Genomic DNA, 21,158 nt, shown 5'->3' with positions numbered 1-21,158 from the left:
CCAATTTTGTTCATTTGCAACCCTTCAGGAGTTTGAGTCTTAAATACCATAATTTAATACCTCACTGGGTACATAATGCAAACCAGATAAATATTAGGTTATCCTGACTATAGTTCTTGTCCAATACTACCTAAAATCTTAACAAAGAAATCAGAAGCCCCCAAATTTCTACAGGAAAATGAATTTCATTTATCTCAAACTTTGAAGAAGAGACATTCCAAGCAAACCTTTGTAACCAACCAACTATCCAACCAACCAACCAATCAACCAAAAAAAAAAAAAAAAACCCACTAAATATTCAAAACTCTACAAGCAAACCATGACTTCGTTATCATACTTGGATGCTCCAGAGGAATGTTCTCAACAGTGATATCGAGGCTTCCTGGAATGGTCTGCATTTTGCTTATTCTGTCGGCCCTGTGGAAGTATGCCAACACAGAAACACACACACACACACACACACACACACACACACACACACACACACACACTGAATTAGTCTAGTTGTCAAGAACAGTCAACTATAATTACGAGATAAGACTAAACAGTAGGACCCTAACCAATCTTGTGAATAACTTTATTTAGCTAGTTTTATCTCAAAAATGAAAATTTTTGTGATATTGCCGGTCCTCCTAGGTGGTCTCCCATTCAAGTACTAACCGGGCTTGACCTTGTTTAGCTTCCTAGATCAGACAGGATCGGGCTTGTTCAGGGTGGCATGGCTGTAGACAGTTTTAAGGCTGGTTTTTGCTACGAGTGCTGCATGGGCAGTCTGCCTTTTCCCTTTTCACTAACAATCAAAGAGGACAATGAACCTTTCTCTGATCTTGTTCTTCTGCCTTCTTTCACTCTCGTGAATGTACGCAAAAGCCCCTTTCCTGCCTCTCCCTGCTCTCCATTCTGAATCTTGAATCTTGCATTTCTTTCCCTTCCTCTCTATTCAAACCTCCTTGCCCATCTTCCCTTATAGTAAAGTGAAAGCAGCTGATAATTGTTTCAAGCGTTATCCCTCTCAGGGACTCTGCTTTGAAAGGTGGAATAATTATAGTAGTGGGTAAGAGCCAGCTCTTCCCAGCTTGTGAGAGCGGATTGTTAAGTTTTCAGTTATTTTGCTTGTTAACTGTTAAATACAACTATTATTAACAATAAAATTATATAACCTTATCATTAAACAAATTACATTAAACCCCAAGATAATAAGTACCACTCAAAACTGATCATAGGGCACAAGAATCCTGTGTGTATTAGGGGACTAACAGTTTAAGATAAGTTGCTTGTCATGAAAGATCTTATTATCGGATATTAAATGTATGCTGATTCATTTTTTAAAATGTGGCTTTTATATTTTTCATTTCTTAGCATTAATTTCTATCATTTCCTCCAAAAGCATTTGAATGACAGAAATATTATGAATTACTGTATTTGTAGCAATTAATAACTCTGTAGAGTTTCAAAATATAGTTTGAAGAGTCCTCAACACTTCCCCTATTTAGAGGTGTCTGTGTTCCCTCCCTTTGAACCTAGGCTCTGTGACAGCTTGACAGTATATTATGGCAGAAATGGCACTGTGGCATTTTCTCAGCCCCAGTGTTAAGAAATTGGCAGTGAGCATTCTCTGTCCCTTGGAACCTAACCATGAGAAAACCACAGTATCTCATGGAAAGTGTCTCATGGAGAAGAACCAAAGTCCCTAGCCCACAGTTCCAGTTGAGTTCCTACTCAACTTGGTAGTCATCAAATGAATCATCTTGAAGGCGGATCCTCTGGCTCCAGTTGACCCCTCCCAGCCGATGCCCTGTGCAGAAGACACAGGCTCTCTTCATCTAGCCATGCTCAAATTATGAATTCAAGAGTGAAATAAGTGATGTTGTTATTTTAAGTCACTATGTTTTGGGGTGATTTGTCACATAGCAATAGATAACTAACATAGTTTAATGCTTCACATTCCTTCCTTATAATTCTGGCAAATCTACTCCTGTGGATGTCATTTGGGCATATGTGAGGTCATCTGCAAAGCATCTGCTTCCTGGAGGCATTTGGATATTTGCAAATCCAGCGATCAAGTATTGTTTATGCATAAATGACATGTCAATAATAGCAATGTACCTAATTCGTGTGAATTTCAAGAGTGTCAAAAAAGTCTTACCTCCTATAATCTGACACTAGTTTAAGTAGGTCCTCAGTTGAAATCTTGCTACTTTCGTGTCTATACAATGGTGAAAATCTTGAGTCTCTGTCCACATTTCCCTGGTTGTCCTTAAAAACTGATCTAAAAGAAAATATTTGTTCAGGTTGGTAGTAGGATATTGTTTACAGAGTTGTGTTATAAAAGTTATTAAAATGATTTAATTTCCCATTTATAAAAACTTCCGTTAGAAATAAACTTATAAAATAAAAAGAAAAGAAAACTTCTTAGGTGAAAGTTTCATTTACACACTATATTTGTTATCTTTAATTTTTTATTTTTACCTCGGTGTCTATAGTGACAGCAGCCTGTATTTCAACTACATTTATTTATGATTCAGTACTATGTCAAAATGTTGGAGTATTAGGGAGTGGAAAGGAATAGGGACACCTGTTATTCCTTTTTCATTATTTCCTGAGCAAGCCAGGGCCACTTCCATTTGGGTGGCACCATTAGAATTTACAAGTAGTGGAAAAGGAATGAGATTGTATACATAGGTAGACAGGGCCAAACTTTTGAAAAATTTTCATGGAGATAAATGTGCTCGTCCTAAATTCTAGGACAGAGACAAGTAAAATGAAGAACATCTAAGTCAAAATTTGTATTAAATAATGAGAATGCCACAAGCCTAGGGCATTAATTTTCTTCCTTGATCCATTTCCTTGGCACTGTATAGATTTAGTTAAAATATATAAATTGTTTTTGTTCAATTAAATACATTAATTGTTTAAATAATAATATCAGGCAATGCTTGCTGACAAGCTAGTATACACAGCATGCTTAATATCACTTTTCCTTCCTCATAATTCATCATACTCTGTGCTCATTAAAGAAAATTAGATTCATGTGTAATTGATTTTTCTTTAATGTTAGAGAAATGCTGAGTTTTCATTTCTTCTAACTTAAGGACCTCAACTAGACTATTTTATTACTCTTTAAATTAACCAAAGATTTCAATACTCAGGCTGAAATGGCCATTTAAATGGATATCTGATCATAGAGCTTTAATGTCAAATAATATAGAAAATGCAGAAGGGATTTTTCAGAATGTTATTTTTAGACTCCTTCAATTTTTCTTCTCATTTTTCTCTAAGTACTAAGTGAGGGAATAAAAAAGGTCCCTTATCAAATAACATTGGGGAAGCAGAATGAAAATATTTAACTTGAAGATTATTTTTATTTAAATATGATACAGGGCTTTTATTTGAGCATGTGACATGTTGAAACCAATACGATGTATTTCCCAACATGAGAGGAAGTTAACTGAGCTTGGGCAGTAGTTATTTTGATTAACTAGTCGCTTCAAATATACTGATAGACTCGAGTAGTATAACTCGTTTTTGTTCTTATCCACAGCTCTGCCTTGGAAATAGTTTACTTATACTGGACATATTTTGAAGAGAATGAGGAGCACAGCACCATGAAGTCCTGCTCCCAGTGCCATATACTCCGTCCTTGAGTGATAAACATGCTAACTGGCAAGAAAACACAGAGCTGACTCATTTACACAGATGCTTTCAGGATGGTTGGGACACTTTGCCTAATTTCAACTGCTACAGTTGAGCAACAATCAGTATATGGTGATGGTCTCAGAATGATGACATTTGGGATATGAAGGAAGAAAGTGCAGTATGTAGCCTAAAGGAAAAGAAGCTTGGATGTCCCCGAGAGCTTCATCCATAAGCTGCATGAATAGCCATGTTGTATAGAAAGAATTGGGCCTATTTTTTTGTGGCTATGGAAGACAAAATATAAAAGTGATTGTTAAGCAGTTTAAAAATATTTTTGAAAAGTGAATTATCTAACCATTAGAGCTACAGAAAGACAAAAGAAACCACCACCGTGGGATGTATTGTTTTTGTCACTGCAAGTACGCAAATGAAGTTGAAGGACCATTTGTTGGGGATGTTGTTGCACTGTGTGCCTTCTATAGTTGTAGAAATACAAGGATAAAATTTTTATTTCAATCTCATTCAATTTCAAAGAAAATCCAGTGTTATGTACTGGTCGATTTTGAATGTCAAATGAGACAGACTAAAAGAAATCAAAAAGAGTCTTGGCATGGATTTTGGCACATATGATTCTGGGGCTGATATGCATGGAGAGAGTTCCATTTAACAACATGATCTATTTGTAAGGGTTGGCTTTTTCTCAAATCAATGAGTGTAAAGCACCCTATAAACCTATGTAGCCATCTGAATGTGTTTTCTTTACCTATCCCAAGTAAATTTTTTTTTTTTTGCTATAAAATGGTACCACAGCTGGTGTCAAAAATAAGAACATGCACCAAATTAATATCAGATAAAATATTCACAGTGATGAACACTGTGTGTTGCAGTGGGTAGGATGATTGGATCTGGGTAAAAATATGGTCATAAGCTAAATTGCGAATTCTATACTTTGAAGTGGCAGTGGATTCTAAGGACCGAGGTGTTTTAGAGTACACTCAAAATTGTATTATGAAACAAACTGCAATCTAGAAACATGATAGAAAGAAAAAGTAGCCAGAAAATCAGCAGTTTCAATAGGGTATTAAAATGTGTCAGAAAGCTAGCTTAAGTCAAAACGACATGAATAATAAGGAGCCTTCCTCTGATTTGGTCCACATCTATTCGAAGCTGTTTCTACATTGTGAAAGAGGAATTAAAATCTTCCTTGGTTGTATCTTGCACTTTTTTGTGCGTGTATGTGGTTAGATAACACAAGCGGTCTAACATAAAATCTTCAGAATGGCTTTGCTAACCATTTTTTCTCATTTGCTAGAGATGTTTATGTAAACCTAAGTCATCTATTTATACATACAAATTGGTGGTGTGCACTGTTTCCTAACCTACAAGCAAGCCACTAATCAGGCATTATGTAGCATGAGCTTGTGGTTTTGTTGGCTTTCCTGTTCTAGACATAATTACTTTAATAGTCGGTAATATTATCAGCCTCCCTAGAAACTTCATCTGTCTTTCTTCCAATATATTTTGCTAGACAACTTCAAAATAGCATTGTTATTTCTTCTCTTTACTGCTCTATAATGGGGAGTTCTTTTACTTATTTCTCTCACATTATTCTTCACTGTCCAAAATTTACGAGAATGAAGAACTCATTGAGATAAACATGATCTCCACAGGTGACTTAAGAATAATCATATTGGAAAAATGACTTTTAATAATAGCTATATCTTTTATTGGGTACATATCTGTGCTCATTAATCCCTGCAACATTGGGTACATATCTGTGCTCATTAATCCCTGTAAATTATTATTATTTTTTTGGTCATTAAAAAAAACTGAGATAAAGACAGATCATAAGTACTTGCCTAAGTTTACCTGTCTAGTAAAGAGAGTTAGGATTTCAAATCCAGCTCTGGCTCTAAAATGCCTACTTCTAAAATCTCAGAACAATGCTGAATCCTTAAAAAGACAATACGTTTACCACTGCAATTTTGCTATATAGTAATATTTCACTTTAGCGAAGAGATATCTTACTTCTGCTGTCCTAATAGCTTTTCTTTGTGGAGACTGAGAATACTTATCAATACAAAGAGTTTGACCAGCGAATGACAGCTTTCCCTTGAAGCTTATGAGAAATAGAAACAAATTCATCATCAAGTTTTTAGTACATCTCACTAACGTCTTAGTGAGATGGAGAATATCTTGGCATTAACTATCCCTGTAGGGAGAGAGAGAAAGGAGAGAGACAGTGATATCTATGATAGACTTTATGCCAAGTGCTTTTGCTCCTGAGAGTGTACTTGCTGTCCACAAGGCAGGTGTTGTGGTCAGCTTCATTCTGTAGATGGGAACCCTTAGAACTGGAGAGGAAACTTCCCCAAGGTTATGATCTGTAAGTGGTGGCCTGATTTGGACCATGTCTGTCAGACTTGGGCCTGGTCCTCTTCTCCCTTAAAACAGGGCTGCCTTAGGGCAATCTAATTCCTAGAGACCGTGTGAATGGATCTTGCAGACTTACATGTTTCTCTTCTCTGCACTTACCTGTCCCCAACTTTAAATAACAACCTCAACATTATAACACACACTAGATGAGTTTACTGTGGTTATATTCATCACTGGGAACTGTGAGACCTGACTTGGTACAAGTAACGGGTTCTCTCCTCCTGGATTGTAAAGTTAATGCCATTGGGACAATGTCACTAACACTCAAATGAATGCTTAATAGGCTCTTTCATTCTGGAGTACCGATTAACTTCATTTTGTACGTTGCCAACCTTTTTTTCATATATTTATGCCAGGCTAATTCCTCCTTTAAAAATTTTTTTATTAAAAAAGACACTAAGAGATTGAGGAGGACAATAATAATTAATGTTGGAGGAAATCCAAAAAGAAACTTTTGTTTTTTATGTAGGGGTTATTTTTCCAGGAGGATGATTCCATCGTCAGTGTCCACATAACTCAGCTTTTCTATCAGGTAGTCAACTGGCACTGACAAATTTGGCTCTGCTAATCAGTAGTTAAATCAAAGAAAGTTTAAGTGGTCAATCTGATGATTTCATTTAGACATTCATATTTGAACTGTGCTCTACGTGTAGATGAAAACATGCAGCTGCATAGAGAAATGTAGTGTGTCCACCTGAATTTTATGCACGCCAAACTCTCAGGATTGATATATTGTCAAGTATTTGATAAACCAAACAAATATGATAAATAAGTTATAATTTTGATTTGATCTTACCAAGAACCCTCTGCATACCTGGTCATGCATATGTCATGCACATGTCATGGCTCCAGTCTATTATGAGCTCTTGCTAAATTGTCTTGTGCAATACTTGTTTCTGGGGAGCTCAAGGTGTTTATAAAGATAAACACATTAGCATTCTTTTAAGTGCTGGTATATTAAAAATATACCAGGGAACACAAGTGTTCAAAATGGAAGCTTCTAATGCAGATTGTAAATGCATTCTGTTCTGTTGCCTGCAGTTGTCAACCTACCTCATCGCCCAAGCAAACGGCATGCGGTATTTCCCCAACTTGCTGCAGAACTGTCTGTTGGATTTGAGTATCTTTTGTGCATACTAGGAAAAAAAATAAAAATATTGTTTAGAATGTCACTTCACAAACTGTCCATGTAAAATATGAATCAATACTTTTCCACATTATCTTGTATTGAAATTCAGTGGAATTCTGCCTTCCCGGTCCATAGATTCCCCTCCACAATGATATTCTCTGTGTTCAAATTACTATATAATATTTTTCTTTTTCTTTAGTTTGGAAATTACTCATGTTGGCAGAGGTCAGAAAGATTGTTCTGTATAGAGTTACACAGTAAATACGCTGGGTTTTGTGAGCCATGTGGTCTCCGTCACAACTTCTTAACTCTAATACTGTAGCAAGAAAGCAGCCATAGACAATCCATAAATAAATGAGTGTGATTGTGTTTCGATAAAACTTTATTTACAAAAAACAAGTGACAGGCTGGATTTGACCCACATATTGTAGTTGCCAAACCTTGAATCTCAGAAATATGTTAAATACTACCCTAAATTGTCACACATGCTCAGCTTCAATTGCTATACATTATTTTCCCAATACATTTCATTCGTGTAGAAAATATAGACTTTTATAGTTATTTTCTATTAAAATTGTAGTTATTTTCTATTAAATAGTAATATTCGATTATTAAAGAAAGTATAACAGACAAAAAAGAGAAAAAATTTCCTGTAGTTTCACCATTCAAAGAACTTTCAATATTTCTTTTACTCTTCTTTCTTCACTTAGGTATTATTATAATTTGATATTCAATGATCTATTTTACTTTTTCATTGAGTTCACCATCCGCATTATACTGATGTGTTAGTACATTGTATTCACTTGTTTTTAGTCAGATTAATCCTAACTTTTCTTTATTGTTAACACTTAGATCTTTGGGGTTAAGGCCTTATCCACATTTAAATTTATTTCTACTAATAGGTTATCAAAAGTCGGAAATTGCTGGGTCAAAAAAACATAAACCAAGAATATATACTTTAAAATTTTCCTGGTGAATATTCATTTCACGAATAAGTGAATCTTTTGAGACCTACATTTATCAAACTTGATAATTCATCAAGGCAATGTAATTTTATTTCTTAAAAGCAATTGAAATTATGAATAAAAAGATTACGCATTACCTTGTTGGAGTCTGGGTTCTTAATGTAAGGTTCAGCACCACTTGCAATGTTTCCCATTAGTACTTTTTCAATTTTAGCCACCAAGACAATTTCCGAATGTGGATTGCTTACAGAAAATATAGCCTAAGTAAAAGAAAAAAATTAGGGTTAATAAGCTGGTAAGCATCTAGGAAACCACATTAAAGATATTTACAAAATTCCACTTTTTTTTTTTTTTTTTTAAAGAACAGCTTTAAGGAAATTTTTATTTGGGAAATTGCTCATCTTATGTATCGTATGGGTAAGAACAATGGAAGAGCATTTTCCGTCACATCACGAAGAAACAAAAGTGCAACCTGCTTTGGAAATTTCAGCCATTCCTCTGGAAACCCCTTGACGTGAGGTTCTTCTGATTGTCTTGGGGTGACCGTGTCGCTGTTTCCATTTTCCAAAGCCACGGGAGCCCCTGAGAGCATCTGCCTGACAGCAGTGTGGTTTAGATCCACGTGGAAGTCGGCAGAAATCTTCCTGCTGTTTCTGAGGTCATAAAGTGCCACACTCACAAAAAAAGGCTCAATCTGCAAGAAGAAAGAAGAATTGATGGTTTCGACAAAAACAAAAAATAGAAAAAAAAAACCCCAAACAGTAAAAGTTTTTAAATACTGCCAGAGTATCACAAAAACTGACAAAGATTCAAGAAAAAAGGCATTTCGACTAGAAAAATGGCATTTTCAACTAGAAAAACATCAAATGCAGTAGAGATTAAATAAAACAAGGACTGAAATCAATAAATATATCTATATGTAATTACCTAGATGTTACACATATGCATGTATATATGTATGTGAATGATTATATACATTATACATTTAATTACATACATGTAATTAACTACAGGCTTCTAAGGATGGAATATGCCTACAAAAAACCAACATTTCACTTTTGTTTCTACTACTTAATTTTAATTTGATGTCTATCATCTGCCAGTATTCTGTGGACAAGCAGGTTATTCATAAAAACCAAGTTATGACCTAGTTCATCATTGTACAGACTAGCTCACTCTGTGGATTTTGCTGAATTTTTAATAGGTACCGCGTGTTCTTTGAAATGTAATTATAAGGCTAGCTTATAACAAGGGTTTTAGTTTATTTCTTAATATTAGCAATACTTCCCTACTGTTAGAAATAGAACGATACATATAAAATACAATTCAATAAGTTATTTTTTTAAAATAAAAAAGTTTTATATTTTACTAATTTAATTTAGTTTAGAAAAACTCTTGGTTTGTGGTAGTGGTAGTCTGCCAAGAGTTAAAAAAATGCAAAAATTACATGAAAATAACTCGGGCAGGACCTCAAAACACATTGAAGGTCAAAGGAAAAAAAATTCTTATTATTTTTCCTGAATTGTTGCATTTCGATTTTCATTTCTGCTTAGTGAATGAAAATAAATTACCTACTTTGATAATCCATCAGAAATTAAAGCTCATATGGTGATTCATTTATTTCTCCCAATCCATCTTTTTGACTTAAATGTCAAATCTTTCTTTTTGAATCACTAGCTTTTCAATAAGGATTTGTTTAATAAAGCACCTTCAAAGCCTAACAAATGAAGTTATGTTTTTTATGTTTAGAATTCTGTACTTTTCTTAAAAAAAAAAAATTCAGGAACACGAAATTTTAAATGCTGTTCTGCTGTGAAGCAGCTTTATTAGTTCAGATTTTTGGAATCAATTCCCATTTTCAGAGAAATATTTTATATGATAAAAACGTCAACCTGAATTTGATTTTCAAGGACTGACTAAAAAATTACAAAAAATTACATGTTGTCAAACATTTTTTCCTCATCATGAAAAAGTTCTTTCGGAGTGTTGTTTTTCAGAAGCCCATTCATTAAATGAAGTAGTTGGCTCTTTAGCAACTTGAAGAAATATTTCAATTAATTTAAAAACATGTTCATTGACTTAGAAACAATAAGTTTACAAATAGCTACATTAAATAAATATACAAAGATTTTTAGAAACAATGCCATTATATAACAAATTGCCGTTGAGTTAAGGTGAGGCTGTTTTGTTTTTTATATCATTACTATAAGCACAATATAATTATATATTAAAAAGCTATTTCCCTGGTTTTTAACATTTTTGTCAACTGCAAAATAAATGAAAAACAATATAGACATACAAAGCACTCCAAATCAACTTCTCCCTCTGGCCTGACAGACATGAAAAGGACACTAAAGCTTCTCGCTGAACTTCTGCCTGTTTTCTTGCTTGGGAAATTGGCCCAAATATAAACATTGAGCTTCTGCATATGGGTTTTAGTACAAAGAAAGGAATTCACGTGGAAGGAGTAATATATGCCCCTGGCCTTGGAAAGAAAAGCCCATTATTTTGGAATTTCATTTTCTAAATTAGATTTTTAAATTACACTTACGGATGTGCCTGGTCAAAGACATCATTTATTTTTATTTAATAAGATGATTAAGTGACAGAGCGATGTGGGTTAAATTTTCCTGATATTTCCAAATGGTTTCAAGAACCAAGTTTTCGGCATTTCTTTTCTCTTTTAAAATCCTGAATGGGAGTATGTTCTGGTTGCTACTCCTGAAGCTTTCACCGCATGTAGGTTTCTCCTGCTGCAGTCACCGGTGTCCTCCTCCTCACCGCATTCGCTGGGTTCCCCTCCCGCTTCATGTTAGTCAGCTTCTCAGCATCGTTCCTCGCAGCGGACTCTTTTCTCTCTTGGCATCGTGATCCACTCTTTCCTTCTTTATCTGCACTTCAATGGTCATTTCTTCGTAGCCTTCTTTGGTCACTTCCCTATTCACCTTTTAAATATTTGGTTTCTGGCCCTTTCTCTTCATACATAGAAATTCCAAGATGATTCCGTCCAGATCACTGCCTGGACCAAACTTCCAAGTTTAGCTCTCCATTCATGGCCAGTGCCCTGAGTTCCAAACTTGTACTTGAATCCGCTCCATGGACATCTCTATTTGCATATCTATCTAATAGGCCTATTTGGCTTAACATGCCCATAAAGGAATTTTGTGGCCCATATCCTCTAAATCGGCTCTCCCTGTAGTCTTCTCCTTAGTAAATGGCACCATAATGCATAGGAATGTTCAAAGAAAAAAACACCAGGAAATCATCCTTGAGATTCTCCTTCCTCTCATCCTCTATATCTAATATATTAGAAAAATCAGTCAGTTCAATGTATAAAACTAAGTCAAATCCATCCCTCTCTCTCCTTCCTTGCCCGCCCTAGTCCAAACGAGGCAGTGAACTACAGCAGCAGCTTCCTAACTGCTCTCCCTGGTCAACTCTTGTTTCCTCCAATACATTCTTCTGATGGATGTTTTAAAAATACAAATCAGATTGCACCATTGCAAAAGTACTCTAAACCCTTGAATAATCTCCACCAACGCTTAGGATAAATCTGAACACTTCACCATAGCTAAGACTCTAGCTAATCTTACCTCATAGTGTTTCTCCCACCTCATCTTGGTCTGCCCTGCCCCCTGCTCTCTTCTTCCAGTTCCTAGAACTAACTGACCAAGACTTCCTGTCTTGGGGGATTCACATTTTGCCCTTTCTTATGCCTAGAATGTTTTCTTCCCACCCGACTTTTTATCCTTCTCGACCTTTACGTCTCCGTTCAAATGTCACCTCATCAGAGAGGTCTCCCATGACCACCTTATCTCAAGTAATCCATCTCCCAGTTCCTCTGTGTCACGTTTCTCTCTATTAATTTATTTTAAAGGCCTTCGTACAATGTGCAATTATCTTGTTAATTAATTTATTTTAATTTACTCGCTGTTCTTTTCAAAAAGAATCTAGTCTTCAAGAGGCCAGGGAGCTTGCTTATCTTGTTCTCTGCTATTTCCACAATGCCTGGAACAGGTTTGGCTCCCAGTGGCACACTGAATAATTATTTGCTGGAGGATGAGCAAACTTGACGTAAATTACTTTCTCCCTTACTCACACACCCACTGCACAGTTAGAGTTACAAAATATGAGGAAGATTCTGACTGGTGACACATTTTAAGTTTAGCTTCCTTGTCAACAAGCCTCTCACACGTCACGTGGAAAATGTCAAGGCCTTGCATGCATCGTATCTACAAATTTCAAAGCAATTTCCCACATATTAGAATACTAGTTAATAATGATTACTATGCACCAAGCACTATTTAAGTACTTTCCATACGTTACTGCATTTAATCCTCACAAAGGGTATTTGAAATAGTTACTGTTATTATTATCTCCATTTATAGATGAGGAGACTGAGGTAAGCCACTTGCCCAGTGTGGCGGAACTCGTAAGTGGAAGTCACACATTCCGATCCAGGAGAGGCACACGTCACTTGATACTGCTCATTAAATCTGGGGTCCACAGCATGTGCTGTTATCTCACTTCTATACCCGTGAGAAGGAGGCTCAGAGAATCAGTGAGTTGCCTAAGGACGCAAGGGCAATAAGGGTTAAAGTCTACTGAAAGAGTTCATCCTTTGGGCTAGCCATGCACTATTACAACGCACAGGCTCGTCCTTAACCCATCATAAACAGAGACATGCACAGGAGTGCGTCTGCTCAGTTTGTAGAGAAGACGTAATGCTGTTTCTGCCTTCTGAAAGCAAATGTGGCTTGTATCATGGATCTGGAACTATGTTTTTTCCTTCGAGGTTGAAGATGACAATTGAGGGATGATTTATTAGAAATTAGAAGGGAATACATTAGAAATAATAAAAGGGACATGCAAATATAATATTTATGTTTTTTATTGATAGTAAGATTGTGAGTGATTTTTATTTTCTTCTTTACAGAAACATTTAATAATGTTTATGCTTACACAATGCCCCCTTCCCACATATACACTTACAATTAATATAGAATTGTCCCCGAGAATACGAAGGGAAAATGCCCACTTAGTAGGAAAATAAATCTTAATGAGCACTGCGGTGTTCTCCAAATATCAGTGAAGCACGTTTTTTTTCCTGCCATTTACATGTACCATCTGTACTATAATTTATCTACTATTTATCTAATATTATTTTACTTGATTCACTATTTAGCCTAGTCTTAAACAGTAATAACTGTGAAATCTCAAGTTTGATTTGTTTAATTATTTTCTAATATACATTAAAATAAACATATAAATAATAAAATTAAAATGTCAATTTAAAAGCCATCTCAAGTACCAAGAAGATATAAATAATATCATTCAATGATTTAATGAAAAGAATCCTAGAACACAGTCTCTTTGATGCTTCATCTTTAAGTTAATAGAAAATTTTTATGGCAGTATATTGACCATTTCATTTCAGAACTTGTGCACTTTTGTAATGTGGAAAAATGCTGTCAGCCACACTCCCTGGTACACTAGATGGTGTGAACTCAGTGCCCGGAATTATTAGGAATAGAAAAGATTTCGATTAGGGTGGTGCGCTGTTGGCCGATCGCTACAGGAAGGAATACAAGAGAAACTTACGTTGGTTATGGGATCATTTTCATTCTCTGTAACACATCCCTGAAGACTGAAGGTGAGAGCTTTACATATGATCATGATTCTCTTGGCAGCTTTTTCTTCAAATGGTTTGATCACAGACTCGGATTCCAAAAGATCCTTTTTCTGAAGTTTCAAGGTCTAAAAATTTTTGACAGTTTTACTAAACACACACTCATCACAAAAAAGGAAATTCTAAATTATAAGCCGCGACTGTATTGATCAAGTTCATGTCTGCTTAGAATGGATTCTAATCACTTACATCTATATCTGGGTCCATCGAGAACAGATTGAGTCTCTCCATGTTTCGAGTTGCTTTGACAGTCTCTTCAGTTTCTGTGAGGTACTAGAAAGAAAACCGCATGAGCTCTTGGTATCTAAATATCCAGACACTCACAGGCATCCCTACCGCATGGCCCAGAAGTATCCCCTTAGCCTTATCAAGGTTTTAATATCATCCATTAGAATTCAGCAAACCTTATAGAAACGTGCTTTTATTTTTTTGAGTGTTGCATTTCCTAATCTAAATCTTAACAGAAAGCATTTCCTTCTTTCCCGTGAAAGCCATAACTAACAAATAATTCAAATTTATCTGCATAGTAAAATGTCAGCTTTATTACTTTTGCGAAGTCTGGATGTAGGCTGTTCTCTGAAGAATCTGTTTCCTCTGGTGCGCATTCACATGTGATAGAATTATCTAGTGAATCTAGAAAAGATACACCGAGACAGACTGTGAAATAATATTCACGGGCCACACATTTTTCTAGCCTGTGGTATATCAAAACGGGGTTAGACTCAGGAGCGATGAGGGATGGATGCTGGTGAGCTGATGCCTTTACGTGTCCTGCCTGCAGTACGCTATCGTGTTGAAAGATCTGGGTCTGGCACTCAGACCTGGACATTTTGGGATTCTCTCCCTGACATCATCCTGTGCCCTTAAGAACTCTGGACACTTACAATACTTACATTTATACTTGGGGCTGTCTTGCCTTACTTCATTAGTGCATACTAAAGTTTTCTTATATACGTATCTATGTTGGATAATTCTGGCTCTCAGTCCATCAATTTAAAGCTCACATTCTACCTTCAGTTACTTAAACCCTCTATGACTGTTAACATTAATATTCTAGTTGAATATTACTAAGTAAATCATGAATGCAAAACACCTATGTGGTATATAGTAGTTGTGTTAAAATCAACAAGTTTTCTTTCTCATTATATCATGAATTTCACTTTATAGCATATGATATTTAGACTACTAGAACTTAACGATTCTGGTTTCTAAGATCGCATGGTGCTGTGCAAATATCTTAAAATAATTTTTCTTTGGGAGAAGCTACTGATTCTGAAGGTGAACTTGTCTTCCACATAGCTACAGACCTCTCTTTCTATTCTTTTTTATCCTTTCTTTCCTCTCTCTTGCTTCCTTCTCTTTGCCTAAAATGAATTAGAATCTTTTGAAGGAAGTAGGAAGAGCAGAAGTATTTTTTAATCTTACTGAAATTTCTAATGCTATGCAAAATTTATGGAACTTGCACAAGTATATATATATTAGCTTATATATGTATATAAACTAATCTTAGGATGGTCAAAAATTATACATGAAAGATGCCTTTCAATGGAAAGTAATGCATATTTGCCTTTACAGAGCATAAGGTTCGTTAATTCAATGTAATGAAAGGCTATAAAACACACAAAAATAATGCCCCCTCTAAGGTGACATCCCGTTAGACATGAGTATATTTTTGATACGGCTGACAAATGATTCCCGACATCATTTGCTGGGTGTCAACCTCAATTCATCGGCAGCTAACTCAGAATTGTACCTATGTGTGGTGTTCCTCGCTATTCAGTAAAAGTAAAGATTCAGGGGTGATTTCCTGGAGCAAATATCTCAGGGATGGATGAGCTAGACCTGACAGTTACCACAGTTACCAGCAGCTTCAATGAACCAAATACACAGGTCGCCCTAGGAAAAAGAAGGGAGGTGGCGCATGCGTCCTCACCCAGGCCCAGATCCGTGAGCTCCGCGCTCCGTCGACCCTGCAGGGGCCCCTCAGGGCTGATTTGCAGGATGCGGTTCAGGGTGTGGATCCATTCCTCCATGTCGCACTCTGTTTCCGCCGCCAGCACAAAATAGGTCAGGTCATTCATTTTCAATTCAAAGGCATATTTTCTTAGTCTGTTATTCTGTGGTACAAAAACAAAAACAAAAACAAAAAGAAAGGAAAAGAAGACACCGGATAATGAGTGTTCGAGTGTGAGACATTTTATATGGGGTCACCGTTCCAAAGTCTTTACACACAGGTAGGTGACATAAAGGATTTTTCAAAACAGAACAAAACTTTAGGTGAGTATGAATCATTTTGTTTGGTTTCTTTTAAGACATTTTGTAAGAAGAAATATTTTATTTAGGCTTTTGTCGATTAGATGATTATGTTGGCTCAAAAATTTCACCTGCAGGCACACATATGAGTATATTCTAAATGTCAGATAATTGATTTGAGTTGCTGTCTTCACTTTCTCACCTCTGTTCTGTCCACGACTCTCCAGTTGGCCTTTTGACCCCGTCGCACTCCAGAGGTAGGGCTTGTCAAGGTCACTAACAAACTCTGTGTTGCCGTACTATCTAAGGGACGTTTTTTTCTTTATATCTCCCTTGACCTTTCAGGAGAATTAACACGATGGCCACTTCCTCCTTCTTGAAACCCACCTTTCTCTGGTGTCCGTGGCCACACTCTATTCTGATTTTCTTTCCTCCTTCTTGACCACCACTTTTCAGTTACCTCTACTGGTTCTTCCTTTTCTTGGTGACTTCTAAGGTTAAGCTCAGCTCTGCCTTAAGACTCCTTTCTCTCTCTTCTGCTCCAATGGCTTTAAATGACATCCATATGTCAAGGTGCCCTGGATCCTGTCTTTGACTTCTCCATCAGCCTCCACACTTTTCTCTAAATTGATATCTCTGCTCTGCATTTTGTGACCAATCCACGAGGTCTTTTGCTAGTTCCCTGAAAGTGCTTCTGTTGCATGCTTTGTTGCTGCCACGAGACCTGAAGCAGACCCCCTGCTCCTAAGTGTGCGCTTGCACACACGGACACACGATGTTTGCCCCTCGTGTACTTCGGTGACTTGTATTCAGTCTTTAGTTCTCAACTGTAGTTTATACTTGCTCAGGCAAACCTTCCCCAATTCCTCAGGGAGGATGCAATTCTTGTCTTCCAGGGCACTTACGACGATTTGGAATTACATGCTTATTCATTTTCATGTGTTTGTTTTGACCAACACCTATCTATCTCTCTCACAGCCACCTCCATGAGGACTCGGTCAGTTTCACTCACCACTATATCATTTGCTGTTACATGGAAGGATTCAACATCAGTGGGTTCAAAACAGTCATATTTTACATATTTTCAGTATCAGTGGGTTCAAAACAGTCATATTTTTCAAACAGAATAAAATAGTTTCCTATTCTTGGGGAACTAGCATTCATAGGAAAGAGGTGAATGAATGAATGATTAAAGGAGTGAATAGACTATTGAAAAACTGAGATTCTCTGTTACAGGTTGATGCTTTGAGTAGCTACTTAGATTGGTCTTTTACAGAAGGAAGATCTAAGCTGAAATCTGTAGAAAGAAGTGTTTAAGGATGAGAGGAACACATTTAAAGCAGAGGAAACCAAGAGCAAATCATTATGGCAGTTTTATATATTCCTTCCATGAGATTTTAGAAATATAAACTCAAAACTGGGAACTTTTCCCCAATGATACAAACTAGTGTTAGATAACCTGGGGTGGGTGAACATATTCCATCTTTTATTCCCAAGTACTTCTGACACAGATATTGGACACTTACCCACACTGTTCTAAAGTCTTCAGAGGCCCCACACTGTAGTAAAGGAAAGCCTATACGTTTAAGATAACCCAACTTTGTATAAGACAAATGCAGATGGGAGAAAAACTGGAAGATGGAAGTGTTACTACCATGTGAGATCGTGGCTAAATATCAAAGTACAACATTCTTTTCGAGGATAGGGTTGCTATTCTTGGTGGCAAGAAAAAATAATTTTTAATATCCTCTTGGCAATGTCCTCTTTCTCTGGGGTGCCTTCGGAGACAGTCCCAAAATAGCTTGTTCCTTTCAACTTCCAAAACAGCATGATTACTACTACAAATATGACACCAAACACTCGCCATCTGTATACCAGGCACTGTGCTGAGCACTTTACAGTCATTATTTGATTTAAATCTCATATAAATAACGACCCTAATGGACAAATCGCATCATTCCATTTAACATAAGATGACACCAAGTCTTGGGAAGATAAATTAAAACATGTTTGAGAGTACATGGTTAGCAAGTGGCAGAGAAGGGAAATAACCTCTTTATATTCCAACACCCACCGAGATGACCTAGGCACAAAGAAGATGCTCAGTGGATGCCCTTCTTGTTTGCCATCTTCCTGGCACAATCACACACAAAACAGTAGCCATGGCCTGGGAGGTCATGAATTCTCTAAGTGCTGAGAATACATGGTGGGCGGCATATTCACCTCGAGGACAAGTAAAATTTAGATATTGAAGAAAAAAGAAGAATTAACTAAAAAGCTAACTGTGATAATCACTGTGAAACTTCACAGCTCAACAGCTACTTTCCAGACTCTTCCAAGGACAGGTTCTTTGCTCCTGTCCATACTTTTGTTTTATCATCAAGTATTATTATTTCCTTCTAATTATTCACTCGCAGGCTGACTCTTTTATTAGTTCACGAGCCTGATGAGGGCGGAAGCTTCCTAGTTATCCTCAGTGCTGCTCAGTGTAGTGATAACATTCATTCAGAAAGAGGTATTTATTGTGTTTGTATTTTGTGCTGGGCAAAAACAGACACAGTCTCTGCCCTGACAGATTAAAGGAGTCAGGCATTAACCAATTAATCACACAAATTTGAAATTGGAAGATAAATGTACTTAGATTTTGTATGAATGTATTGAAGGAGAGGTCTACAAATTCTTTTTGAGAATAGGATTTTTCTTGCAACATGAGAATATAGCTGTGTGTTCTATGAGCACAGAACAAAGTGGCTTAGACTAGTAAAAGGTGAGAGAGGGATTTTGAGATCTTTTTGGCTGTAGTGTAAACGATGGGGGCGTCTCCAGAAGGAAAGTGGCCCCAAACATTACTGTGCCAACATCGAGGCAGCTTCTTTAAGAATGCAAGTTCTGAGAAGTTACACTCTTCCCAGGAGGTGTGGGCAGACTCCCTCCATACACCCCACAAATACATTTTGACAAAGGAAGTCCATAAAATGGCTGGTGATGTCAATGACAACAGAGTGCCTAAGGATAGAGACAAGTTGGTTGATAGTAAGTATAAAAGGAAAGAGATAGGTTTCTTTCAAAAAACCACGAGAACAGAAATAGACAGGAAGGAAAGAACTAGAGATGCCCAGAGTCCAGGCTCTAGCTTTGGCTAGAATATTGTTAAATATCTGAGTATGGCAAATGCCAGCAAATCTCAGGGTTGTCTTGAAAACAAACAATTAAAGAATCTGCTTGACTAATCTGATGGCATAAATATGTGAAGTGGGAGATACGAAGCTACGTAAAATGCTTATACTGGGTTTAAGTTAAAAGTGGATGTAGCTGCAACCTGCTTTCAAACGCAGATGTCAAGGAACTAATAAAAGTTTAGAAAAAAATTCACAAAAAATAAATAAAGTGTGATTTTCTAAATTGCATTTTGTATTTCAAATGAATGTTGTTGCCAACTTTAATATTATTATTAAAAATATTTTTAAAAAATTTTAGTGAAGTATAATAAACCCTTGTTTCTCACAAAGGGGTATTTGTAAATGAAATAAATATTTTATTTACAAGGTCTCAAAAATCAAATTATCTATTTCTATTTAGAGTGAAATAGAACTACTTGCAGGGTAGAGAAAATCACGTTGGGGAAGATTAAGACACCTAAGTGGTTTTCTATCTCACTGTGATCTCTAAGATAATGGCATATAAACCAGCAAAAAATAAAGAGCAGAAATAGAAAATCAATGGGACATTTTAATAATCCTGAAGTGCAATTGCCAAGTCATTAACATGGTAATCGAGAAGTAATCTTCTTCTTCTTTTTCACTCCTCCAATTTTCCTCTATTTCTCTGAAATCAGTGTCCTTTGTGGCCACGGCAACTACTTTGTTCATCCCTGCTCCCCACAGTCCATCTACACGGCTTCATAAATAATAGGAAACTGTGACTGTGTCCTAATGCCATTGGACGTGTTTAATGAGTTGTAGCAGACTGCTCTGTTTCCACAATATTCACCTGGAAAAGTTCTGAAATAGATATTCCAGCAAAGCCACTAAAGCTGATGGAGAAGAACAGAACAGCCCATCATACCCATTGTGGTGCTAGCATCTTTTACAGAATTTTGCAGAAACAAAAGAAGAGCTTTATAAGGGAACACACAACATCACATCCAGGTTACTGGTCCAGGTGGCTACTATCCATGCGATCTTTTCCATTTATTTGTTCATTTATTCAACAAATTTTTATGGGTACCTTTTATGTGCCAGATACACGACATTAAAAAAAATCAAGTAAAGTGCATTCCCTCGTTGAACTTACCTTCCAGTGTAATGGAGTGTCACTAAAATAAGTAGAAATATAACATATATGAGATATATAATATACCATTATGAGCTGATAAATACAACTTCATTCTTGCATACATGATCAGAATGTATTCTTTGAGATGTGTCACTCATGCTCTATTTGCAAGTGCTCTACCTGCTCTGCTTTTTTCTGTGCATCCTCCCACAAGCTGGAAACTCTTTGAAGACAGAAGCCACATCTAATTCATATTTGGCGTTCTCACAATGTTTTCCATATAGAAACAATTTCACTATAAGTTAGCTGAGATAAAGCCTACATCTAAAACTCACTGCTTAAAACTACGCATGAACACATACATCCTTGTAGCGTTTCTTCTGCCCACGTGGCTTATGTAGGATAAATGTCTGCGTGCATGCTGGTATGCCCAGTTGATGTGTAATGACCGAAGCCTCTCCTGGGGCATCTTTCTGGAATTTTGGACATTCCTCTGCCTTAAAGCTAAATTTGCCATCATTAGCTCCGTGACTTGGGAAAGTCACTCTATCTCTCTGAGTTTTAGCGTAATAAATTAGGACAATAATGATACATAATCCATCAACTGCTGTCAAATAATATATTCGATGAAGAAAATTACAAGGGGGTCACTTTGGTTTTTATTGTTATAGGAAGTGAGATTCTTCGGAGCCGGAGTTTGCTAATGGGAGATTTATAGGCCATATTTGGCTTCTCGGTTGTTTTACTTGGTGAGTACACTTTTTTCCCCTCCCAA

The 21,158-nt window shown here is 36.5% G+C and overlaps 1 protein-coding gene across 4 annotated transcripts in view; it reads right to left on the bottom strand.

Moving 5' to 3' along the window:
* The window catches only part of DOCK10 (dedicator of cytokinesis 10), a 187,111-nt gene that overhangs the window by 70,409 nt on the left and 95,544 nt on the right, over nt 1-21,158 (bottom strand). For all 4 annotated transcript variants that reach the window (XM_023532931.1, XM_023532930.1, XM_023532929.1 and 1 more), the window contains exons 8-16: nt 15,789-15,972; nt 14,403-14,488; nt 14,045-14,128; nt 13,768-13,923; nt 8,639-8,860; nt 8,304-8,426; nt 7,126-7,208; nt 2,147-2,269; nt 338-417 (exon numbers count right to left, since the gene is read on the bottom strand). In XM_023532931.1, coding sequence (XP_023388699.1) covers nt 338-417; nt 2,147-2,269; nt 7,126-7,208; nt 8,304-8,426; nt 8,639-8,860; nt 13,768-13,923; nt 14,045-14,128; nt 14,403-14,488; nt 15,789-15,972 — 1,141 coding nt within the window. The remainder of the gene's footprint in view (nt 1-337; nt 418-2,146; nt 2,270-7,125; nt 7,209-8,303; nt 8,427-8,638; nt 8,861-13,767; nt 13,924-14,044; nt 14,129-14,402; nt 14,489-15,788; nt 15,973-21,158) is intronic.

Source organism: Pteropus vampyrus, unplaced genomic scaffold, assembly GCF_000151845.1.
Source record: "Pteropus vampyrus isolate Shadow unplaced genomic scaffold, Pvam_2.0 Scaffold93, whole genome shotgun sequence".
NCBI classification, from domain to species: Eukaryota; Metazoa; Chordata; class Mammalia; order Chiroptera; family Pteropodidae; genus Pteropus; species Pteropus vampyrus.
Note: the sequence above shows the minus strand (reverse complement) of the source record. Positions and strands in the feature narration are given on the sequence as shown.